This window comes from Rhamphochromis sp. 'chilingali' (assembly GCF_963969265.1).
Source record: "Rhamphochromis sp. 'chilingali' genome assembly, chromosome: 17".
NCBI classification, from domain to species: Eukaryota; Metazoa; Chordata; class Actinopteri; order Cichliformes; family Cichlidae; genus Rhamphochromis; species Rhamphochromis sp. 'chilingali'.
In genome coordinates this window covers 17,656,612-17,680,851 of record NC_137944.1, presented here as the reverse complement: position 1 = coordinate 17,680,851, position 24,240 = coordinate 17,656,612, and the positions used below count along the sequence as shown (strand labels likewise).

Below are 24,240 nucleotides of genomic sequence, written 5' to 3'. Positions count from 1 at the left end.
ATGCCTCGTGCCAGATTCTTCTGAAGGAATATCTCAGATGGCGTGAGTCATGCTTACGTAAACAAACACACAATCTGTCTGCGGCGGTCCAAATGCAAAAAACCAGAATTGTTTGTTAATCATTACAAAACAACAGAAAATGATCCAGCTTACATGCACATATGTGTTCGTGCATTAGTGCGGTATGCACACAAACACAGCCTGCACGAGCGAACGAAACATATTCATACACAGGTACTGTGCATCGAGTAAAAATAATAGACTTATAAGATTGTAGCTGCGTCAGGTGCAAACGATAACGTGCATTTTCCTTTTAATCTGGGAATGCCCTCACTTTTTGGAAAGGAACAAATGCTGCGTAACGCCCCAGGCATGCAGGCCTAGAGACCCAGCAGTGGCCATCTGGCAATCAGTGGTCAAAAAGATGTATTCCCCAATTGGTTTCATTGATTGCTAAAGCCCCATTTACCCACTGGTCACTAAGGAAAAAAGCTTTATTCCCCATCTGGTTGACAACTGGTTGCTGGCAGTCACTACTGTGAAAGTGATGGTAAGGCTCTGTGCTGAAAATCGCCCCATGATTACTTCAGTTAGAGTAGGTTGTATGAAAGACATCAACTGGTCTGCAAACACTTGCAAACTGCTCACCAAGCGGTAGAAACCTGTGAAACCTGTGTCACAAACTGGAAAGAGAGAACTTTTGCTTTTACTTTGAAGCCATATTGTCTCAGTTTAGGTCGTGTTGTACTTTTTCATGTTTCACTACAGCTCGGGGAATAAATGCCAAATATTTGCAGACAAGCCGCATCTTCCATGCAAACTACAACTAGCTAGCAACCACAATTTAACCTCCAAGCGCAGAAATGGCCTCTTTTGAATATTTGATTACACTGATAGAATTTTGCATTTGATCTCATTTTGTATCTGATAGGAAAGAAACGTGCATTTACACCATATTCACATCGTCCTTCATTTTAACAGCACAGAAAACTTTGTCCCGTTTGTAACTCTCAGCTTCCGCAGCAGCTACCTTTTGGTGCTTTTACAACTATATAAAGACGCTAGACCTCAGCGGTTTTGTATTGTCTGATTTCACCCTCGACAGCCTGCCAGTAAGAGGTCTTTTGGGGAAACAGATTGTTGAGAGCATGGTTTGCTGGTAAATTACATCCAAGGACCTCCAAGAGCAAAAAACACATACAAGCAAAATTTAGATCGGCAGCACTTGCATAGGCTGGCTTATGTTTCATCCACTGAGCCACTTTAGTATATCACAACATGCTGAGAACTGACAGGGGACGGGAGTTTCTGGAAAATGCCAATGATGCTCAAAAATTGAGATTCTCAAGCACCCATCTGTCAAGTTTGTTGTTGTTTGTGCTCTCAAATTTACAATCCGTTTACTGGTGTATGCCCGAGGCTATGAAGTGGAAAACCCTGAAGAATGCTATCCTCCCCCCAGTTAACACAAGCCTGCAACTGACAACTGTGAGAAGTGGCTGCTGACTGCCAAATAGATGCTCATGTCATGACTCGAGGGATACTTGGGATTCTGCGCTTGGCCTTTACATCCTTCTGCCATCATCTCCTCCTGATTCACTGAGGGAGAATTACAAAGGAGGTGGCTTGCAGTGGCAGCTGTGATTTGACGATCGGCTTCCACGTCAATGCACAGCTAAAACTTAATGTTTGTACACTTTAATACTTGTAGTTGGAGAAGTTGCTGAATTTGGAAAATGCCTCGTCAAATCAGAAGTGTGAATAATGCTATCAAAAGTGAAATGACTCAAAATCGATTACTTCTGATGTGCTTGGACTCATGCTAGGTTACAAGTTTTAGGCTGGAAAACATAATCCAAAAGTCTCAAATCAATCCTGCAGAGCAAACTCTGCTGCTAGGCACTAAAAATATCCCAGCATTAGGAAATCTCCAGAATATCAGAAACATTTTATGATGAAAATAAATACCTTGCGAGCTGAGTCACGGATACTTCAAGGACCATTTACCGGTGGCAAGTTTGAGCTTATTCTTGTTTGATATGATTTTCTGAAGTAGTGACACTGTTGAATATTTGGCACGGCTTTATTGCTCTTATGCTGCGTTGGCCTCCCCGCAGCGTGTGACATACGAGCAGGAGGTAGAATTTCATCCCTGAGCAATGCGTCCTCTGTGCTTGTTTTACTGTTTTATGCACCACATGGTGTGTAATGCACGTTCGTCCCTCAGATGTGCTCACGGATAGAAATTAGTTAAGGTACAGATAGCAAAGATAGCGACTACAGACACTAACGTGCCATAGAAAACAATCAGAAACCATAAAGTCGTAATGAAATACATTTTAAAGCTGTGAAGCTGTTTCTTTCCATTTGAAACGGACTGATTAAAAAGCCTGAGAATGTGAGATATGATATTTGTGGCTGCTATTTACTCTTCTGCATGAGTGTATGGCTGCATGTCCCAACATGAATATCCATTTCGCGGCTGTGAGTGTGTGCAAAAACTACATCTCACTGGCACACTGCGGCCCAGTCCGAACACATAGCAGCCTTTTAATCTCACACTGTGTTACCTCTCAAGGGTTGTACGTGTATGTGTGGAAGTGTGTGTGTTGTTTTTTGGGTAACAGCAGGGGAGGTTAATGAGTTTGGATGACTCTGAGTCACCTGCTGGGCTTGGACATACTACATACACACAAGTCCACACACAAACCTTTGAGTGACTGGACTCAACTAGCCATATGTATCACAACAGCCCCGTTACTCTCTAACTAGCGTCACTTAGAGTTTATTAGAATATTAGAAGGCGGTGCAAATATATGAACAGTATAATAAATTTTTGCTTAAAGTAAGAGATACACAGATGAGGCGATATAAACAACAAAACTGAATTAAGAGAATTTTGTAAATGTTCCTTATTGCGATGCTGCTCATGTGCTGAAATGTACAGTGAATTTGACCAAAGTGCTGTACACGGCCTTTTGTTCTGACCTTGGCTGATGGCTTTCTAAAGAAAGACACAGAAACAAACCTGAAGAACATCACGTGACCGTCAGTCTGCCTCTCTCTGTGTTCTTAGAAATGGGGTTTGGTCTCCTTTTGATTTTGGCATCCGTGTCTGCTAGCATGCGTGCGTCCTACCTGGACCCGCCATGCCTCACCACCCAGCTCTCCATCTCAGCACAGAGACGACACACCGTGAATCACCAAGCAGGGCCATTACTCACCATGCCTGGCCTGTTCTAAATAACTTCATAAATATTCCATGGGCCGGCTTAAGCGGGGAGAGAGAAGTCATGGCTCGGCGTCTCAAAGACACAGATTCCATTAGGCCCCGTGTTCCAGCAGAAACACTGTTGGGACAATTAATCTTTTAGGATCCGAAGCGAGGCATCAGAAATGGAGAAATAGAGCCAGGACAGGTATGTATTAATGGAAGTAATTGAGAAAGAGAGACTGGGAGGCAGGACAGAGAGTGACACCTGCTGTTATGAATTATGTAGGCTCTATCAGCGCTGATATAAGCTTGCCTCCTTTGTGCAGATCAAATATGTACAGTGACATCTGAACAACAGCAACAAAGGCAAAATACTATAAGGTCTCAAAACACGGATAGAGTGAAATAGAAAAACAGAATAGAAGAAAGTTTGTTCACCTGAGCGAGGACTAAGAAAACTATCACTGCAGATTCATGAGTGGATTATATAGTATTTCTTTTAGACAATGGTATAATGCTACTTTCTGGTGTGCTTGTGCCATTTTTGTCAAATTCATGGGAAAAGACAGCAACCGAGACCATAAAAGCAGGAGAAAGGACTACAAGTCTGAGCGGGACAGATGTTCTTCAGACACACCAAGAGGGACAAATAAAAAAAGGAGGATGCATGAAAGCAAGAACGAAAATTGAGAAAAGTGAGAAAAATGTGGTTAGAATGAAAGCGCTTGAAGATGCGAGCAGGGAAGAAAGGCAACTTCAGCAGGCCCCGGCAAATCCAGAATCCCTCCGCGTTTCATCCTCGTGAGAAAACAAGAAGAGAGCGTCTGCGTGCCAGAGCCATACTTGCATTTCACACAGATGGAGAGAGAAAATGAGCCACAGAGACGTCGCTGCTGTCACCATTAATCCACGGTCTCTTTCTTCTGCCTTTATCCACAAAGGGATACAGAGCAGATTTTTTAAAAAAAAGAAAAAAGAAAAAAAAAAAGCGAACACTTTTTTCCTGTTTTGCAGCTTTGCATCAGCGTGTAGCTCGGTAGCATCAAAGTTTTAGGGAGTACAGCTTTCTCAGTGTATCAATTTCTTATTTATCTTCTGCAGCACTAAGACTGTGTGGTGGAACATTATTCACAAGAACATTTAAGTTACTGTTTTACAGTGATGGATGCAGACGTTCCAGCAGCTCGTGTGCAACTGTGCTTACAGGAGTCAGAGTGGTGCTTTGAGATGAGTGGTGAAATAGCTTAGCAGCACACTCATAATAAAAGCATCACCATGTAGATGGCTGGCAAAAAACAACACCAGCCATTACTAAATTTCTTCATGTTTTTCAGTCTTTGATTGAACTACTGGGCTGTAGCGATGGGGCTGCATAAAAACTTATAAGCTCAACAAGGTTTTTACAAAGCTTTTACAGTTTATCTTGACAGCAGGATGCAAGTCAGCGCTAAAAATCTGAAACCCATTCATCTAATTATCCAGACATTTAGCAAACACATTCAAGCTACCAGTTAATCTTCTAAGAACTAACCAGACTTGCTAGCGTTAATGTGTCGTGTTAATAGCATAGTACAAAATACACAGTAGCAAAACATCAACAACAACATAAAAAAATGTTCACAGCCACAGACTTAATTTAAAATGTAAGTCCTAAATTAAATAGGTGATGTTACTATGGCAACTCCACCTATGTTAGATGCCCTATCCAAAACTGTTTACCAACTGGCCAAACAACGTTGCCATCTCTAGCACCACTGTGGTCTGTCATTTACAGAGGTGGAGGTGTCACCGCTTTGAAAGTGACCAATCACATTAGGGCCTTTGGGCTCCGCCCTCCAAACTGTCAAGAGTCAGATTTATTCGTCCATGACTTAGTTTTCATACTTTTTTGTAGTGAACAAGAAACAGACAGTTTTTTCCACAGTACAAACGCTTACAATAAAGAGAAACGTCGCTGTTACATTTTAAGTTACTGGTGGAACAACGCACAACAGTATCTTGGCTTAAATACCATCAAAGCTGATAAAAAGAGAAAAGTTCTAACATCCTCATTAGTGTCAGGTATTTCACTGTTTCTCCAACGAAAGGTCAACCAAATGATGTCAGTGTAGAGCCAAGACTCATTTCTCCACCATCATCTCTCTGGGGAAAGTGCTACACGCACGCACGCACACTCTATTAATGACTAGCCGTCACTCTCTAAGCACCTGCCAGGCCCATGTTACATTTGTCCTACTCGTACGTTCATTAGTGTGTGTTAATATACACAGGGCTAATGGGGTGTGTATGAAAATGCACTTAGCTCACTACAGGAGAAAAGCAATGCAGCTTATGAGTACTCTGGGGCACAGTGGCATCCTCTCATAAGGATTGGACTCATACAATGTTCAAAGAGTGTGAGACTGAGCAAATATTTACTGGAGCTCTGACGGAGATGGATGAGAAGATTAAGATTTAGAGCTCAGTAAATAAAAATATATCAAAATGTTGTCTTTTCTCTCCTGTCCCCAGTGTTTGCCTTGTTTCCTTTCATTCCCTCTACATCCATTTTTTTTAAAACCTTGTACCCAACGATGGCCTACTTATGTATAAAGCCATCGTGTCATGTTTTAACCAGGCGTATGTGCCGTTATCATGTCAGCAGAGCATAATATCGCAGATAGATCGGTCATTCTCTGCAGGTTATGGGTTCACCTTTGCAATTCTTATCTGCCCTCCCATTTCACAAATACATAAACACAGTCTGCTGCATCATAAATATTAATGGTATGTTCAGTGTCCCAGACTAACACCCTCAGTAAAGGGGACATTATACAGCCACTGGGGACTGAAAGGCTGAAAAGTACGAGTCAAGGTCACTGCTATAATTCAACTAGGGCATCCGGTCCTGGAGGGGAATTTTTTTGTGTCATAACATAACAGTATCATCAGCTTAGTCGCATCCTTCGGGCTAAAGAAGAGAGGGACCATCCGGCTCGTTATGAGTGCACAGTTCAAAAGCTGGCATCACGGCTCTTACATTTCAAAGTGAATCCCAAATCTTGTTTTGGGAGGGGGGGAAATTTGGACTGTATTTGAAGGAGAAAGTCTCTCAAAAACAGAAAGTTTTATTTATAATGACAGTCTGGCATTCATCCCAGGGATCCAGCTCTGTTGCATAAGCCCTCAATTCGAAGCTTAGAAAAAGCCTTAGAGATACACATGTTTCCCTATTTAGGGACAAGTCTGGCTGTTTCATCTGTATTTTGGTACGAATGAGGTCAAACTGATATTTCTAAGAGAGACTGAAGTGAAGAATTTCAGTCTGCTAAGAGAAAAGGCCTAAAGGGCACGTGGAGTGAAGCACTGGATTTAAAAAAAGAAAAAAAAGAGCACTGACATACACGGAATATAAATATAACCCAGAGATCTGCTGCAAAGAATCATCAGGCAAACACAGAGTAGAATGAAAGTGATCACTGAAACATGAAAAACTAAAAGCTCAGCATGTTTTCACACACCACCGGTGCCCTGCACTCACCCAGCCCATCTCTCCCGGTCAGGACGTGTCTACAGGTCATTCGCGGGATAAAAGTAGAGCAGGCAGAATGTGACCAAGGTAGGAAAGTCGGGGATAGAAATGTAGCGTTAGAGCTCAGTCTGGCAGAGATAAGAGCATGTTTAAAATAGACAGGGCAATTACAATACGTTTAAAAAAAGCAGTGTTTCCACACTTTCTTATCTGGTATTGAAACCTAGCTTGGTACTTTTATCGGGACAATTTTCCGACAAGAGTATAAAAAAACAAAAACCTGCACTGCAGCCAACTCCTCTGGAAAAAAAGAATATAAGCAGAAGAAAAGGGCAGATCTGTTTAAAACTGAGCTAAAAATGCCTCCTTCCTCCCCACAGGCAGCAGCAGGGGTCAGTCTGGATTGGAACCGAGACCAGCTCAGCTATTTAAACAAGTAAAGACAGATGAAAAGGGCACATCAATTTGAAGTGGACGTAGGCACAGCGTCTCTTTCTCTGCGCAGTGTGCCGTCCAGAGGCGGCATATTAGGCTGAAAAGGGGCTCCGTGGGGGCGAGGTGCATCACTAAATAATGAACTCCTGGCAGCACAATTACAGGGCATAATGGTTGCTTTCATCTTAACAGTTAGGGGCTGTGTGTACTTGTGTCTCTGGATGTTTGTATTCTTGCACACAACTATATGCATCTCTGCATGTAAAGCATCTTGGGTTTTTTTATGTCTTTATTCAAAGTGTGTGCAAAGTGTGTGCAAAGTGTGTGTGTGTGTGTGTGTGTGTGTGTGTGTGTGTGTGTGTGTGTGTGTGTGTGTGTGTGTGTGTGTGTGTGTGTGTGTGTGTGTGTGTGTGTGTGCGCGTTTGCTGATATAGACTTACGGAGCTCGCCCACTTTCAGTATCTCGCACAGCATCTTGGTCAGCTCGATGCTGCTGCGGCCGAACGGACACTCGTGTTTGTCTTCTCGACTGCTGTTCTCCAAGACAATCTGGAAACAAGAGGTTATAAAATAAGCCAGGCAAGAAATAAGGACTGTATTTCCTCAGGGCTATAAAACAAAAAAAGAAATTTCTGGTGAGTGTGTTGCCCGAAGGCTGAAAAAAAAGAAGCAAATTGCTCAGACTAATTAAAAAACTGAATGTTTCCTAATTTACAGAAAATTATTTTTTTTTGTTTTGTTTCTTTTAATTTTTGCTTCTATATATTTGATAGAAAAGTTCATGATTTTTCACTGTAATTTCAGTTTTTTTTTTTAATCTATTACTTCATTACTTTGGTGCAGAATGAATAGCAGTGAGTGGTGTTTTTATCAGTAGGAAAAGCCATAATTTATGTCCTCCTTCGTATATTCCAAAGCCATCCAAGGGGCCGGATGGGAGTCTTTGCTGGGCCAATTCTGGCCCACAGATCCTATGTTTGATACCCCAGCTCTATGTGAAGAATAATTTGTAATGTTGCGCTGTGTTCCACTCTGACAGGTTAACTGACAGGAATTAATAGCATTTACTGGGTTTGGTTAAAGCAGATTCACTTGGAAAAGCGAAAAGTCGCTGGTTTAATTCCAGCCTGGGAAACAAATGCCCTTTGGAGTTGTGTCAGGAAGTCTATCCGGTGTAAAATCAAACATTCAGAGCTACCTGCTGCAGTGACAGGTGAGCATTAGCACGCATTGCATTTTTGACACTAATTAGGTGCAGGGGCCTTAAACCCTTTTAAAAGGGTTCAATGTCACACTGAAGGTATTTTACTAATAAACACTGAGGTAGAAACTATAAGTCTTTTTCTTGACCTTATCTGACCCCTTAGAGCTCGTGGATTAACATAAATTAAATCTACACATAAAAGTCATCAGCAAAAAACCCCACTCTAATTACGTGGATGGTGGCAGCACGCCATAACCGAGGCCATCAAGGTCCCAATCATTTTAGCTGGCGACAGTTTCATTTGTGGAATTGAAGGCTGTGTTTTCTCCCACTGTTCGTCTGATAAGGGCTGAGCGGGCACCACTAACGCTTCTCTTTTCCCACAATCGTGTCTAGAAACCGTCACACACATAATGATGAAAGCTGTATAAAATCATGCTGGCTATCATGAAAGGATGACAAAAAGCACTTAATGTCAGTGCAGCATTGTTTAGAGACTGGCGGTGAAAGAAATTAAATAAGTTTTATCGTCAGGGCTGAGAAACCTCGTGAAATGCAGTTTTACTGAAAGATGTGTTGAGAACGAGCCAGAAACTTCAGTGACTGAATGAGCTGGAGGGAAGTGAGGCTTTTGTAGGACACTACAGGAATCTCTGTGCGGCATTTGTGTGTGCGTTAGGGTTGTACGTGCGTGCTTACCCTGATGTAAGCGTCCTGGTGGTGCCTGGCAAAGTACAGCATGTTATCCAGAGCCAGCATGCCTGGAGGAATCTGGGTGAAATCCACAGCTGGATTCACATGGTTCTGAGAAAAACAGAGGTGCAGTGTGAGACATGTTTTTAAACACATTTCACCAAATCTTCTTTTTAACCTTTAATCTCTTTGATATAATCGATTAAACATCCCATTTCCCCTTTTCCCCCCCAGCTGAGGGATCACATGCACAACATAAACACTCCTTCTGTCAGGGAGGAAACTTGGAGTTTTAGGGCCGCATTAGTGGAGCAGGAGGTCATCCTTTTAAAGCCCCTCAAAGCTTTTGATTCCATTAAAGACAATGTTAATAAAAAAAACACTAAACAAACAGTAGAAAAGTACTGAGGAGTGTGTGGGTGTGGATTGATCTGATTTATTCGCAGCAGGCTGGCAGTCTCAAATAACCCACTGTAATTAGATTTAGGTTAAAATAATGCAAAATTATAATTGGTGCAGACTTTATTTTTAAAACTAGAGCTCTGCCCACTTGAAATCTGTTAAGTAAAAACAAATACACCACTTGTCGCTGATTATTAAACAGATACATGATCTTCACACTCATGGCTGATACCCTGTAAGATCTACTACAATGGAAACTACTAAAAAGGTTGTTTTCCAAGCCTTGCTAGGTGTTTATATATATATCTGTCTGTTGAGAGTCTGAATATCTTCTACTAGTGTATAAACACTTAAAATATCTTCCACAGTAGGTGAAATGCAAAAGATTATTGGGCTAAAAGTTGACATTTTGGAGATGGATATCGTAGTTACGACACTAAACTCAAGTAAATTTCGAAATATAGTAAGTAACTCTAACTGGAAGCGAAGGGCCATGGGGAAGGAACAATATGAAATACTAACTTATACTAAAATATTCAACAATATTCAACAATCAGACTCAAAACTTTTAAATAACAAAAACACAGGCACTACTTTTAACATCTAAATATTGCATCAGACATGCAGGAAGAAACCGTTTGTGCTGAAAGTCTGTCAGACGTAATTATTTCCAGACATTGCAGACGACTAACAATTAAATGCACAGATACACGCGAAGACGCGTCACTCCGAGAATCTTCTTGACTTTTAAATGTGACGCAGAATACTGAAGAGGACAGCAACAGGAAGACGAGTAAAGGAAGCGGAGGATGAAAGAGAAATGGAGGACAGTGAGACCTGGCTCATCAGTTTTGTAATTCTGCCTGACAGCAAGCAGACTTATAGGCTTAAACCAGAAATAGACTACGTGGCACATGCATATCTAATCAAATGTGAACAATCTCCCAGCATGTCCAACAATATCTACTGCATAGAAGTTGCGTATATTAGAAGGTAAACAACTTTTCTCAGGAGTGATAAGGCTGATCTAGAGAACGATGAGTTTTATATGTGTGCACGCGGAGTATGTATGTGTGTGTCTGTGCAAACTGAGGTGCACTGAAAGCAGACTAAGGATTTTTAGGGTGGGTTTTCTCCACACAGTGGAGACAAGACAGGCCAATTTGGCCTTATCTCTACTGAGCACACTGCAGTCGGAGTGTGAATGGGAAGAGCCCCGAAACGGCTCTGGGCTTACACCAAGCCACAGTGGCTTTGCTTAAGTTCTTATGCCATAGTTAAGACTGCTGCATACAACACAAAAGCAACACATGAACACACACATTCCACAATACTATACTTATTTTGGTACATTGCATCCAAGGCTGTACAAAAAACATAGCTACTGGGTATGAACAGCAAAGCCAAAGCATAAGCATGATGAGTTTATAGTCACAGGTTAATACAACATGATAGTCCTTTTCTTCTTTTCATTGTCAAAGAACGATGAATCAGTAACCTTTGGGTCACGACTATCCTGTGTAAGTGTGGAACATCCTCAGTTTCTCAGTGAGATCTCCACTTCACTTGTGATATGTGGCTTTCAAAGACCACAGGAGCCAAAATCATTAACTTTAGGAAGTTTGCAAACCAGTGGGTGACATCATGTCAGCTTTGTTTATCTTTGATATACAGCCTGTTATTGCACTAGCTGCGATATGTTTAAAAGAAGCTTTTTTTACCAGGAGGATAACATCAGAGAGGAAGCGGATTAACGAAGCCCTCTAAAAAGACTTACAATAAAGCCAAGCTTTTTGTAGTCGCGGGTGTACATCGACTTGCGTTTCTCAATGCTGCCGCTGTTGTTGGGCTCCAACTCTACGTCGAAGGCGATTCTCCGAAGCTCAAAGATGATGTCTCTCTGAGCCTGCACACACAGAGAGGAATGTTAAAGCGCTGCTCACAAACCCATCAGTCTTTTCTTCCATTTACCACTTTACAGTCTTAAAATCTTTCACCCTCATTCTCCATCGTCTGGGGTCTCGCAGCTCCCTAGGCAATCTGGACAGTAGCCAATTCCCCGATTTAAATATTGAGCCAAAATTATTATTATTTTGGATGCTTCCAGCCCAAACAACCCACGAGCCACTGAACAGAAGATTAATGATTGTAAAAATGGGGGGAGAGGTACAAACACACATGGTAACAGAGTATATACGGCAAAAACAGAGTTTGTACAATTCCAACGAACCTGAAAGTCAGTCTATGATCCATCCAGTCGTTACAGTGTTTTTCTATTCAGGGATGCTTTTAACGTATTAGCAGTCTGTTTGGGATCTTTGTTGAGCTGAGAAATGAAGCCGCTGCAGATGATAATCTACCTCCCTCCCTTTTCACACCCACCACCACCCGTTTTGATTGACTGTCCCACTCCACACCTGGTCCTGAGGATCCATCTTGGTCATCATGCGGTCCTCGAGCAGGTTGAAGTTGAGAACCTGCAGCACGTACAGCTGATGTGCCATCTCATCATTAATGGGCGTGTTGCTCCGGATCACATTCTGCATGGCGTAGAGGACAAATGGGAAAAGTAAAGGAGAGGGGAAAGGGTTTAGGGTCAGAAAGGCGAGAAGTGGATTATGCCGGAGGACGACAAGATATGACAAAGAGGAATAAGAGGATTTGGATGTGAATGGCGAGGATTAGAAGGCAGATGAAGGAAAAGGGGACGGAGAATGAGATTTCACACAGGAGAGAGATGATGAAGAGACAAAAGGGAACAGGTGTGGAAAAAGTATCCACAAGAGATAACGACCAAGGGGGTGAAACAGAGAAAGATGTGGCAGGTGTCATTTTTGTTACAGAAGAGAAGAGGTTGAAACTCGAACAGCAACAGGGAGAGACAAAGACAGAGAGGAGGAGACAGAGGAAGACACTGGAGGGGTAAAGAGGAGAAGGGTATGGGTAGACTTACACTGAGAATGATGGAGCGCAGCTGTTTCTGGGCAAGAATATGGGCCATCTCCTAAAGGGGGAGAAAGAACAGTGGGGAGGAACAGGGAAGAGCGGGAGAGAGAGTGAGACACAACGCCATATCAAGACAAAGCGTCTTAGGATTGTCCATGCTACGATGAGGAATTAAGACGGGTAAAAATGAAAAATACATAATTAATTAATTAAAAAAGTAAGAAAGCCATCCGAAAAAAAGGAACTTAAGAAGGGATACTAAATGCACTAACTGTTGTCTTCTACAGTGCAAACTACAAAGGGTGCTAATCAAGGGTGCACTTACTGTCAGGGGACAATTTAGGATGTCCACAATGTGCTCATCATACTACCATATCGTGTGCAGTGAAGAAACAAAGTCAGAGACAGAGAGACAGAGAGGGTGAGTGAGTGAGTGAATGTGGAGGAGAAAAAAAAAGTGTGAGAGGAGGTTAAAAAAAACATTTTCTGTCAGCCGAGCAGCCTGTGGCGAGAGGGGAGAAAGGGGGGTGGGGGGCAACAGAGTCAGCAGAACGGTGACAGTCTGGGGGTTTGTAATAATAGGTCTACTGATGGTCGAGTCCTTAACGCACGCACACAGACACACAAAACACTCTTGACCTTAGAGGAAAAACAAAACAAAAAGAGTGCAGCCAGCACCTCACATCTTCTGCATCACGCTGAAATAAACGATCAGGATTAGTGTTAGTTTGTGGTCCCACAGCCCCACGTTTTAAAAGCGGCCTGTTCGCAGAAATAACACAAACACGTAACCTGAGCTAAAAGAGAAACAGCTTGCTTGTCCCCTAAACAGAGTCTTATAAAACACAACATCTTCTCTGAGCAAGATCGGTGACAAAAAGTGTTAAATTGATAATAAACAGCCACACGCAGTCTGTTTTCAGCACTGCGGCGAAGCTCGTTTCGGTCTAGCGTGCCTTCAACTTTGTGCGCTGCGCAGGAGAAAGGCTCTGTGTTAGCATCATTCATTATTAATGTCAGAGCGCATCCCTGGACCCTATGATGCTGGGGCAAGGGATCATGTGATGAGCTACAGGGCAACGCGTGACATGTGTGAGAGAGCGTGTGTGTGTGCGGGAAAGACTGGAGAAATGGGAGCATGGTAGCACTTCTTTACACTCAGGTTTTATTTATTGCACTACACTGCAGATGTTTTATAGTTTCGTATACAGATGCACACCGGATGCATACAAAAGACACAGTTAGACACTGTTAGAGTTGAAAAATGCTGATGACTGCAACATGAAATGATGCACGATACAGTATATGCAGTGTATTTGTGTGTGTGCGTGCACCGCAGCCTCACCTGTCTCTTCTCCTCAGGAGCTTTGAGGAATAAAGCATTGATGACAGCTATAGTGTAGGTCTGAATGTCTTGATCAGTCCTGTGATTAAAACACAGTCCAAATAGGAGGTTAAAGGCATTTATCACTATGAAGCTTTTCAGAAACCAGCGAGCTCGATTAATGTTAAAAAAGAAGAATTTCGTTCACGTACCCCTGAAGATGCGGGATAAGCTGTCCAATGGTGATCTCTTGTGCCACCTTGTGGTAAAGATCCTGACTGTTGAGCACCATGGACTCCAGGATCGCCAGGGAGCGCTGCAGCACTGCCGTGTCCATGGCCGTCTTGTTCACGAAGCTGGCAATCTGAAAAAAAAACAGGGCAAAGCGTTTAGAGGATCTGTCGCAGACACGGTTAAATTTTGCATAGCAATTTTTGATTGAAAATTAAGGCAATAGGATCCTGGAAAAATAGGATGGAAAAGATTTCATAACTTTTAAAAGTTTAAATTCAAACTTAGGTACAAACTCTGCAAACATGTTTTACAAAAACACATTTCATAGAGGTCACAAAGGTAAAAAAAAAAAAAAAAATAGAAACACTTTGAGATGAGGGAAAAAATTAAACACACATCTCATAATGAGTATTTTTGCCTTTAATGTTTATGTCCTGAAAATCGAACCATTGCCAAACACTTTTATAGATATTGAGCTTCGGGACATTATCATAGGACAAGCTTCATTGCAGAGGCTGTAAATGTCATGATGTAAATGTTCGATCAAAGCTTTATTCAGCGAATAACAACAGCACTCTGAATGCCGTTAATAAATCAGGGCTGCCTTTAATGAAACGTTTTCTTGGTCTGACCTTCTTGATGAATGCCACAGAGAAAGTGTCCCAGGAGACGATGCTGTGGTCCATCAGCTCCACAAAGGCCGTCAAAGTGAAGGACAGCAAGTCTCCAAAACTAAAGGGCAGGACACACAGAGACACACGCAAACCATAGGACGCTTCTCTCTAGCAGATGGCTTGGAGCAGTGTATAATCTGCAAAGCCCTGATGGCTTGGACGGCAACAAGGGGCGAGCGGTAGGCAGAAACAGAGAAAATGGTGCATATGAAAATAAATTCAATGCCGCAACCAGGCTGGCTGAAGAAAGACAGAAGACAGGCGGAGGGGGAGAGAAGAATAAATGGGGACAGAGGCTTGAGATGCAGTGCAGACAAACTGGCCTTCGAGAAACAGCAGGGGCCATCAGAAAATCAGCAGGAGCCGGGCAGCACAGGGCGGCGTTCAATCAGGACCAGAAAGCTATGTTATAGAGTGAAGTCATGCAGTTACACAAATATCAAGAGAAATCAATCAGCTCTGCAAGAGTCACAGGGGGCCAAAGCAAGGACCACATTAAACAGCCTCCACTTCATATTTCTGCTGCATGAACTTAATGAGAAAAAAAAAAATCGCAAATGATGAAATATAGAAGCTTTTACTTCCTCATAAATCACAGCAGTAGGAGTTTCTGGAGTTTCATTACCTTTCTACTTAACTTTTACATGAGTTTTGGGATTTCTGGCCTTTTATTAGTTTCACCAGTAGCTTTTACAGTACTGACCTCTACTGCTTACAACTGGCATTGCTCAGGCAAATACTGTGACCTGGCCTAAACGTGTTGCTCATTGTTTATCTTACACTGATTTACTGTTAGGTGCTTTAGTAGATGCAACATGAAAATATAGCAAACACCTATGAGGCTATAGTCAAATACAATAAATGTTTGACTAAAAAATGTTGGCATCTTTCCTGAAACTTCTATCGAGAAGAAAAAAAAAGATACACTTTTTACAAAAGTGAAGATCGCCGTTTTAAACACAACAGAGTGGCATCGACCGTCAAATCAGCAAACCAGAAACCGAAGATAAAATGATAAGAAATGCTTTCAGCACACGGGTCAGTACTGCTGCATGGTACATGATTAGTAACAGTCGTTAGTAACCCACAGCTGAAGAATGAAGAGGCCTTTGCAGATGGTACTGGGCATTTTGATGTAGTTACTGTAACTAGTAAATGCTTAATGAAATCGAGGAACACTGAAATTAGAGGATAGATTATTTAAGATAAAGAAAGAGAAGAAAATCTTATTTGACAGATGGATGATGATCCTAATGTGTGATGTCTTCATGTGTGATGTGCTATTGGCTAATAATGTAAAAGTAGCTGAAGTCTAATAGTGAGTGCAGAGACAATCCCCCTCACCCTGAGCACTATTTAGGAAAGAAGACCAAGATTTAATTCAATGTAAGCACCGACTAAAACTAATAAATTAGCTCCGCTGAACCCCAAATGGCCATAGCCATATCTGATCGGGTTTTTATAGATTTCTCACGGTATTACATTTTTAGAAATAAATCATGGCCTTCCAACAGTCTGAGGCAAAGACGTAAGAAGATTATTTTGCCCAAAACCACATGCAAAAAAAAATAAAAATTTAAGTGCAAAACTGATTTCAAAACAGAAGCCTGTAAATGGCTGTGTTAAACACATAATTATAGTAATTCCCCATAAGGCTTTGGGGCCAGAGTCTTCATCATGCAGACTCAGGCAGCAGGTTAGGAAGAGCACAGAGTCAATGACGTTACCCGGGGGGATGGGAGGGGCTTACCATGGCTTCATAATCTTTTGCAGTTTCTGATAGCGCCTGTAAAGAGAAACTTAGGTGTCACAGGTGGGAAACACACAACAAAACCTTAAAGTCTCAGCAGGGAGCAACACAAATCACAATCTTTTAACAATAAGCATCCCTCAAAGAGACCAGACTCTAAGGAGGTCCACTCTCATACACAGAAGAAGGATTCCTTACTGTGCAAATGTAAAACAAGTCTCAATATAAACAACTTTAATACACCGACTCAAAATAAACACTTTGGATCGCTAAGGTGCTCAAAGCATGCCAAGCAGAAACGGCTGACAAAGCGGCTTGCTGCAGACCTAATGTGCCACAGTGAGCATAACGAAACGGAGTTTTGCACATTTCAAAAAGCAGAGACCAACTTGTAAATATGTGACAGGTGCAGTGGGAGAAATGCCTTACGCTAAACAAGCAAAAGGAAGCAACATCTGCAGAGAGTTAACTTTCCCTGAATAGATTCGAGATGACAGGTGCACTCATGAAGTTCAGCGATACTACCCATGTGTGCAAAAATCAGCTAATATGAATGAGGTTGTCTCCATGTGCACCTCTGTATTGCTTCAGAGATCTGGCAGTCTGCTTCCGACCACATGCATCTGGGCTCTGGGATTTCAGCATGGATCTCAAACTTCAGCTTCTGTGTCCAACTGATTCAACCTTTATGTCGTGGATCATCACTGCTAGGAAGATCCAGGTCTCAGACTAGACTAGCTGAATAGCTCAAAGACATTTGATAAGCATGCACTGAGACAGGAGGGCAAACATGGGTATGGAGTGAATTCACCATGAATTCATCTCTCAGGGTCAGACTGTTAATTTGGAGAAATCTGATAGAACAGGATTGGTCAGAACGGGACTTCCTGGAAGCGATCTACAAACAGCAGCAGCCCTGGAAACGAGGGCCAGGTCCAGAAAGAGACAACCTTCATGGGATTTAAACAAGGGACATTTTTTTTTGCTCTTAATGGGTGGAGTTGCAGAACTTCTTAATTTCACCTGATAAAATAAACAAAAAACTGTTTTAACAGTGGAGTTTGATTTCAGTATCAGTGTTCCTTTTACTCTGTAAATCCAGTTTTCAAAGGGATGACACTGCTAATAAGGTACAATTCAATGGAATAATGTTTAGAACAGGTTTTGTGAATTTAACAGCCAAGATTATGCTGGGAGCTAACAAGACAAAAACAGAAAAAACATGAATGACAATATCAAGGTGGCAGCATATGTTAAACCTGGTCAAAGAAGACCGAAGTTGATAGTAAGTCTGGCGGTGTTAATCAGTTTGAAGTTGCACTGTACATTCTGAACGTGTGTCAAACCACAGTATGAGTTGCTCCATGTTTTTGTCAGTAGAGGGCAATGTCTGCCTTAAACTTGGAGTTTAGCTGGGCAGCTGATCTACACATGAATATTGTGCAGCATCTTTGGCAGAAGCATCAGATCACAGAACTGCTCTGCCCTCATGAGTCTCGAGCACAGAGCCTCTTGAATAATTACAGTTCACCAAGTTGGTTGGCAGGCACACTAATGAGTGTGTGTGTGTGTGTGTGTGTGTGTGTGTGTGTGTGTGTGTGTGTGTGTGTGTGTGTGTGTGTGTGTGTGTGTGTGTGTGCATTAGCCTCTGATACCTATCTGCATGCCTGTTTCATAAGCTCCTTCTGTTGAGATGGAAATGCAGCAGAACCACTCGCCCTGCTCTCTTTTGCTTACACGTGCCGCTCAAACTCTCAAGCCCTGAATAGGATTTGATGGGAATTTAGATGAAAAACATATTTAATCAAAGGGCCAGGAGCAACAGGAGGAACCTCGGTGCTGCTGTGACAGCTCCTTGCATTAAGATCAAATATTTGCTAATTTGAACATCATATTCAAAAAGGAGAAGAGGCCTCACTGATTTCCTGTCAAGCTGTACCCACAAACACTAGATCACTGAGTGGTTTCTGCTAAGAAAAAGCCATTACATGTCTAACCAGAATTTGAACCTTCATTTAAAAGCAATCATGAGCGTGACAAGACGACACCCGCACAAAAAAACTGCAGTTCTTACTTTGGGTTTTCACTGCTCTTCTGTCGGGACACGCTGAATGTCGTGTGTTTATAACCACGCATTAGGTGCAAAACAACTCCTCGATCTATCGTTTCTCCCCCTGGAAAAAGAAGGGCTGGATAATGGGAATTGCACGAAGCAGAAAACGAGCACGTCTCGCACGGCTGGCCGCTCCTGCCCTCCCTGCCAGTTTGCACCGTCCATCTACTTCTGTGTGATTGCGTGCACGTTTTGCACTCATACTGTAATTCAACTCTTGGTTCTGGCGAGCTCTTTGCACTCCCCACAGCACGCCACTGGCACAAACCCCATCTCCCTCGCCCGCCCACTCCCCTCCCCTGGCATCACGGCTGAGAAGTTTCACCTCAGCGAAAAAAGTCCTCGCTTTAACCTTCAGTTGAGACGGTCTCCAGGGCACTACGCCTGCCCTCCACCCCCCACCTCAACACACACTGTGAGTTTTTGGATGTGCTGAACATGCAAAAGGCAGAGTATTTCCTCCCAGCTGTGTGCAATATCACTATCATGGTCACCAAAGATGAACAGGAGCTGCTGGGCACTGTGTGAACCTGTTCTTCTCTTTGCAGCACAGGGTAGCATTGTTGAACCCGAGGCAAAACTTATGCACAAGGTTAGGGTTTTCATTCAGCGCAAATGTACGACTGATTATTTCATGCAGTGCATATAATGACATTTGCTATATGACCTAATAACATCCGCACAACTCTGCAGCACGCTGAAATAAAAGCGTTCCACATCAAAGGCATCTTCACAAAGATGGCGATGACACGAGACACCAGTAAAATAAATCCAGCTTAACAGAGTGAACTGAGAAATGTCAGTGAATGAGCGGCCAGTCAGCTGCTGTAAATGCTTTGAACTTAACCGGTCAGACTGCACAGTGCAACTCCAAAGATCCCCTTTTATTCTCACTGAAATCGGAGATCCACCTGAATACCATCCAAACCTGCAGCCCTTTTAAATAACGCCGGGGTCTTGTTACAAATTTGTGGTTCGTTACATCAGGCCTGTGAAAAATAATGTCAGCGATATGTGAAATTAAATATGGTAAGATTTGAATTAGGTATCCCATCGAACTGGAGTCTGTGTTTGCTAGTTTTGATGGATCACATTCTTGAGTCAAAGTCTAATATTGCCACATAAATCCAAAATCCAGAGGAAAACATTGGAAGTATGTACTCTTCCCTGCTCCCTATAACACACATGCACAAACAAAAAAGATGCTGCAGGGGAAAACGGTGCAAACAAGGCAAATCCAAACAGCAAAAGAAACAGTCTTCTTCTCACTTACTCAGTCCCACTTTCCACCATCTGAGTGAGCAGCGAGATACCGTCGAGGTTGATGAACTCCTGGGCAAAGGTGATATCCCGGGACGCGTTAGCCAGGTCCTTAAGAGCCTCCAGCTTGGCGTCCATGCTTGATGACTGGATCCGTTCATGAAGCTGCACTGCCGTCTGGTACTGGAGGGCAAAAGGGAAAAGGAAACAGGACGTGTCCCAGATTGTGAACGATTTCATACGTATTCACAGAATTTGCTTTTTCAAATGGCAAAACACTTACAGGAGAGGTGGTCAAACGAAGGATCGAGCCGTTCTTAATGTCGCTGCGATTCTGTGGAGGATTACAAGGACACAAGCAGAAGTTAGTGTGCACTTCAGGCCTTTATATCCCCCTCTTGGATACAGCAGCTTTGCAGATGAGCAAACCTTTTCTGTGATGTAGAAATTTGTCGCGTCAGCAATCTGCAGAGCAAAGTTTTCAGGGCTCCCCAGGGACCACCTAAAAGGCATTGGATAGAGACAAAATACACTGTGTACTTGGTTTAAAAGTGCATTAAAAACAGCAAATAGAATTCAAGTATGGGGGTAGGGGACAGTTAAATTCTAATCCAAAAGACATGAACTAGTGCATACATTAAAAAAAAAAAAAAAAAAAGCAAATGAAGACTTACCCCTCGCATACTTCTTTAATGATGGCTGAGAGAGGCTTTTTCTGGGAATTAAAAAAAAAGGCAAAACTACATTTAGTTCACAGTCTAGTACTGAGTTCCTAAAACAACAGGCAATTCAGAGAGGGCTGCAATTATTTTATTTTGCGGGACTGGCACAATGAGAGGCTGTTCTTCAGGAGCCTGTATTTATCCAACTGCTGATGTGGGATCATCGACCATGGCTGCTGCACCGCTTCATTCATTATTAGTGATTCAGTGTTTCTACAGCGGTGCAGAGTACATCTTTTCAAGAACCACATTTACAATTTCACAGCTAAAAAATTGAATGAAGATTCAATGAAATATACAGAAACCCCTCAGTTCCCCAGGAAGCCTAAAACAAGATACTGTCTAAAGTGAAACAAGTTTCTTAATCTAGATCTGGGGACATCTAATAACAGCCTTAGTATACCAGCAGTGAAAGATTTAGCATTACAAGTCAACTCATGTTGAGGCCAACCTTCCCCCCCGAGGGGCAAAGGCTACACTAAAACTTTGATGTTTTATGATGCTGACGTCAGCCTGCTTTCACAACAACACGCTGATGTCTAACCTTTGACCTATGATCTTGAAGCATTACAAACTAAAATGGAGTATTTTATTATCTTTAACCATATTATTGGATTAAAACTGGCTGTAAAACTTGAGATTTTATGGTGTCATTGAAAAAATTAAATGTGTGTTGTACAGCTCTCTCCATGCCCTTTCATATGATATATTACTCAGTATGGTTTGTTAAAAAAGTTTTCAGTGTTAACTTTGACCTTGGGTGCTAGCTATAAAGTAGCAGAGCCAAATGCTCAGCTAACCTATGTACTCTGGTCCTCCAGGGCCTGGTATATTGTTGTGAAGTTTGAGAACAGACAAACAAACTGAGCCAATTACACAATGTTTACTCATTACGTAGTTGGGGCAGCACCTTTTTTAAATGACTTTGATCAACCAAAGATAATAAAAGTACAGAAAAACAATATCAGGTTCTGAATCAGGATACTTCATTTTCTGCTGGGCCAATTCTAACCACTCTTTTCTTTAAATTCTTCCCCCCCCCAAACGCATGAAGATGGATTCGTTTGAGTATCTATATATCAAAATATACGAGCATATTGCATTATTGCTTTTCTGGGGATTAGCCCAGACAGTGAGAGAAGCTGCGGTGATGAAGACAGACAGACAAAAGATAACGATGGCAGGATGGTGGGCATATATGACAAGGAAAGAAAGGCAGAGTGGTGACAGAAAAAGAGGGTGGGCTGTTTGTGAACAAAAGGGAGAAGGGGAATAAACAAAAGCAGGAAAAAGTATGTGAAAAGAAAAAGTGTACGCATAAAAGGAGTTTGAGTCTTTTTTTTTCCTGCTCTCAGTGTACTTATAAAAAGCAATGCAGCTAATAACGAGGACAACAAACAGAGATGGACACAGAAAGATGAAAAATTAGGAGCATGCAAGATGTGTATGAGGAGGGAAGCGAGATAAATAAAAGCAGCGTGTGCACGAGAAATGCTAATCAGTGTTAACTTAATATCTGCTTGCTTGCCACTGCCATCATCCTCAGGCTCTGTGGGAGATACAGTATGCTGCTAGGCTACATGCATAATCTCTATACAAACTCACGCAAGCACAAACACTCATAAAAGTACTCGACGCTACAACCACGTTTCTAAAAGTTTTCAGCTATTTAAACCCCATATTTACCTTAACCCCCCCTTCACAAAAACAACATTTTAAATGTTGCATCAAAGACATTTTTAATCATTTTTGGGAAAAATAAATGTTCTTAGAATTTAGTGCCAGTTACATGTTTCAACCAGAGGCATGTTTTCCACTGTGTTGCATCACTTCTTTTAAAAAACACTCAGAAGGCATTTGGGAGCTAAAAGGGACCGATGCTGTAGCTCTGAAAGTGAATATTTTCAGTGGTGACGCTGACAGACATGGATTGCAGAGAGTCCCTCTTTCATTACAGATCATGCTGCAGTAACACGAGCAGAATGTGGTTTGGCATTTCAGGAATAAGCAAACCCTTCCTAGAAAATGTTGCTCCAAAACCTGCATACGTGCAACGTTTGCATGTCGTCCAAGCCGCTGCGCGCTAAGGAGCCATCGTGGATGCTGGCTTGTTATTTTTCCCACGACAGCAACTGAAGCTCAGAGGATGGAGCATTCATGATTAAAAAAGAAAAAACAAATCTGATTTTGATTACTTCCTTGCTTACAGAGATTTCTTCAGCCTCTCAGAATCATTCGGTTTTTGCAGATGATGCAACTTTAGGATTAAAAACTTCATTGTTAAATTGCTGAATTATTTGGCAGCTCTTGACAGAGTAGTAAAACCCTTCCCATGTTAACTTCTCAGTGAATCATCCTCTCTGGTAAACTCTTTTTATACCCAGTCATGCTAATGTGAAATAAGAGAGAAACACAGAGATGCTTCCAGTGACCCTACTTTATATGTTGCCTATTATGTACCTATAAATACAAGCAGTTCTCCAAGCTTTAAACTGACTCTGTTTCCCCGTCTACCATTTCCCTGTCCAACCTCCCACTACATCTTCCTCTCCTTTACTATTACTTTCAACCCACACGAGCCACTTTGTTTAACTTACTGTAAGCCCAGTCGGGAGTACAGTTCAAGGGTAGCACCTACATAACCGGAATTCACTTTGTACAAAGGTGAAAAGCAAAGCTGTTATCTATAACATCCTATACCACCCACTAGATTTCAGCTCCTGTTACACCACACAATAGTTTATCTAAGGAGTTATTCCACTTTAGCACATTTGGTGGTTATTCTTTTTTTTTTCCCCCCTCCGAGATCATTTATATGCAATAAAGCATGACCCGCTAGAACCTGCTAGCCATTTTTGCACATTCACTGAAGGTATTTAGTCTTATTTCACTCAAGGAAACAGTTTAATACATCCCTCTGGACTTTTCTTCTGTTAACCACTGTGCTTAGATGCGTGCACACAAGCACACACCAAAATATAAATAAATGCCTTTATTTTTAGTTTTCTATCTTTTAACCACAGCAGTGACACTAATATAAAACCAATTTTAGCACATTACCTAAAACTAAGTGGGCTGTTAGTCTTAGAGTTTGTTTCTTGCCCCTTTCCACCTGCAAACATTCCTCTCATCCCTCTACTCCACCAGAAACCCCACCACCCAATCCTCCCCCAGTTTCTCTATTGCCTTTCTGATAAACAAAAAGCAATTAAAAACACTTCAAAACAACTGTCTAAACTTGTAGCGATTCCCCCGCATTCCTACATAAAGGTTGGACTTCTGTGCCTGAAGATGTTTGGAGAGATACAGAAATCACAGAGACACACACCGAAGCAGATGTAGCCTAAACACACTCACGCGTGCACTGCAGAGGCGCATATACAAACAGACAGAAATAATAAAAATACACATATTTGTCGGCATGCACATGGATACAGGCACATGCATGCACACACACAGCAAATGAGCATGCACACGCATGAACAGTAACAACGATCCATGTTGCCACACAAACACACCCACGCACATTTTCACATAAGCAGAATTTTACCTGCGTAAACAAAATTTACACATACAAGTTTTCAGGCATGTACACACACATACACACACACTTTCTCTGGGTATCAAAACAGCTCGAGCTGCAGAAGCCCACTCCCCGTCGCATGAGTCAGACAGCCATATGCTGCTACAGGGCCTATTGTACAGAGGAGATGCAGAGGGAGGAGGAAGAGGTGGGGGTTGATGGTGGAGGACAAGAG

The 24,240-nt window shown here is 42.1% G+C and overlaps 1 protein-coding gene across 3 annotated transcripts in view; it reads right to left on the bottom strand.

Moving 5' to 3' along the window:
• Positions 1–24,240, bottom strand: part of elmo1 (engulfment and cell motility 1 (ced-12 homolog, C. elegans)) — a 110,462-nt gene that overhangs the window by 34,895 nt on the left and 51,327 nt on the right. For 2 of the 3 annotated variants that reach the window (XM_080862626.1, XM_080862627.1), the window contains exons 3-16: positions 20,435–20,475; positions 20,190–20,262; positions 20,044–20,094; positions 19,774–19,943; positions 16,388–16,423; positions 14,596–14,695; positions 13,942–14,093; positions 13,751–13,829; positions 12,731–12,772; positions 12,413–12,463; positions 11,877–11,999; positions 11,237–11,365; positions 9,064–9,168; positions 7,601–7,709 (exon numbers count right to left, since the gene is read on the bottom strand). In XM_080862626.1, the coding sequence (XP_080718752.1) occupies positions 7,601–7,709; positions 9,064–9,168; positions 11,237–11,365; positions 11,877–11,999; positions 12,413–12,463; positions 12,731–12,772; positions 13,751–13,829; positions 13,942–14,093; positions 14,596–14,695; positions 16,388–16,423; positions 19,774–19,943; positions 20,044–20,094; positions 20,190–20,262; positions 20,435–20,475 (1,261 nt within the window). The remainder of the gene's footprint in view (positions 1–7,600; positions 7,710–9,063; positions 9,169–11,236; positions 11,366–11,876; positions 12,000–12,412; positions 12,464–12,730; positions 12,773–13,750; positions 13,830–13,941; positions 14,094–14,595; positions 14,696–16,387; positions 16,424–19,773; positions 19,944–20,043; positions 20,095–20,189; positions 20,263–20,434; positions 20,476–24,240) is intronic. The other variant, XM_080862628.1, reaches the window with a different exon arrangement.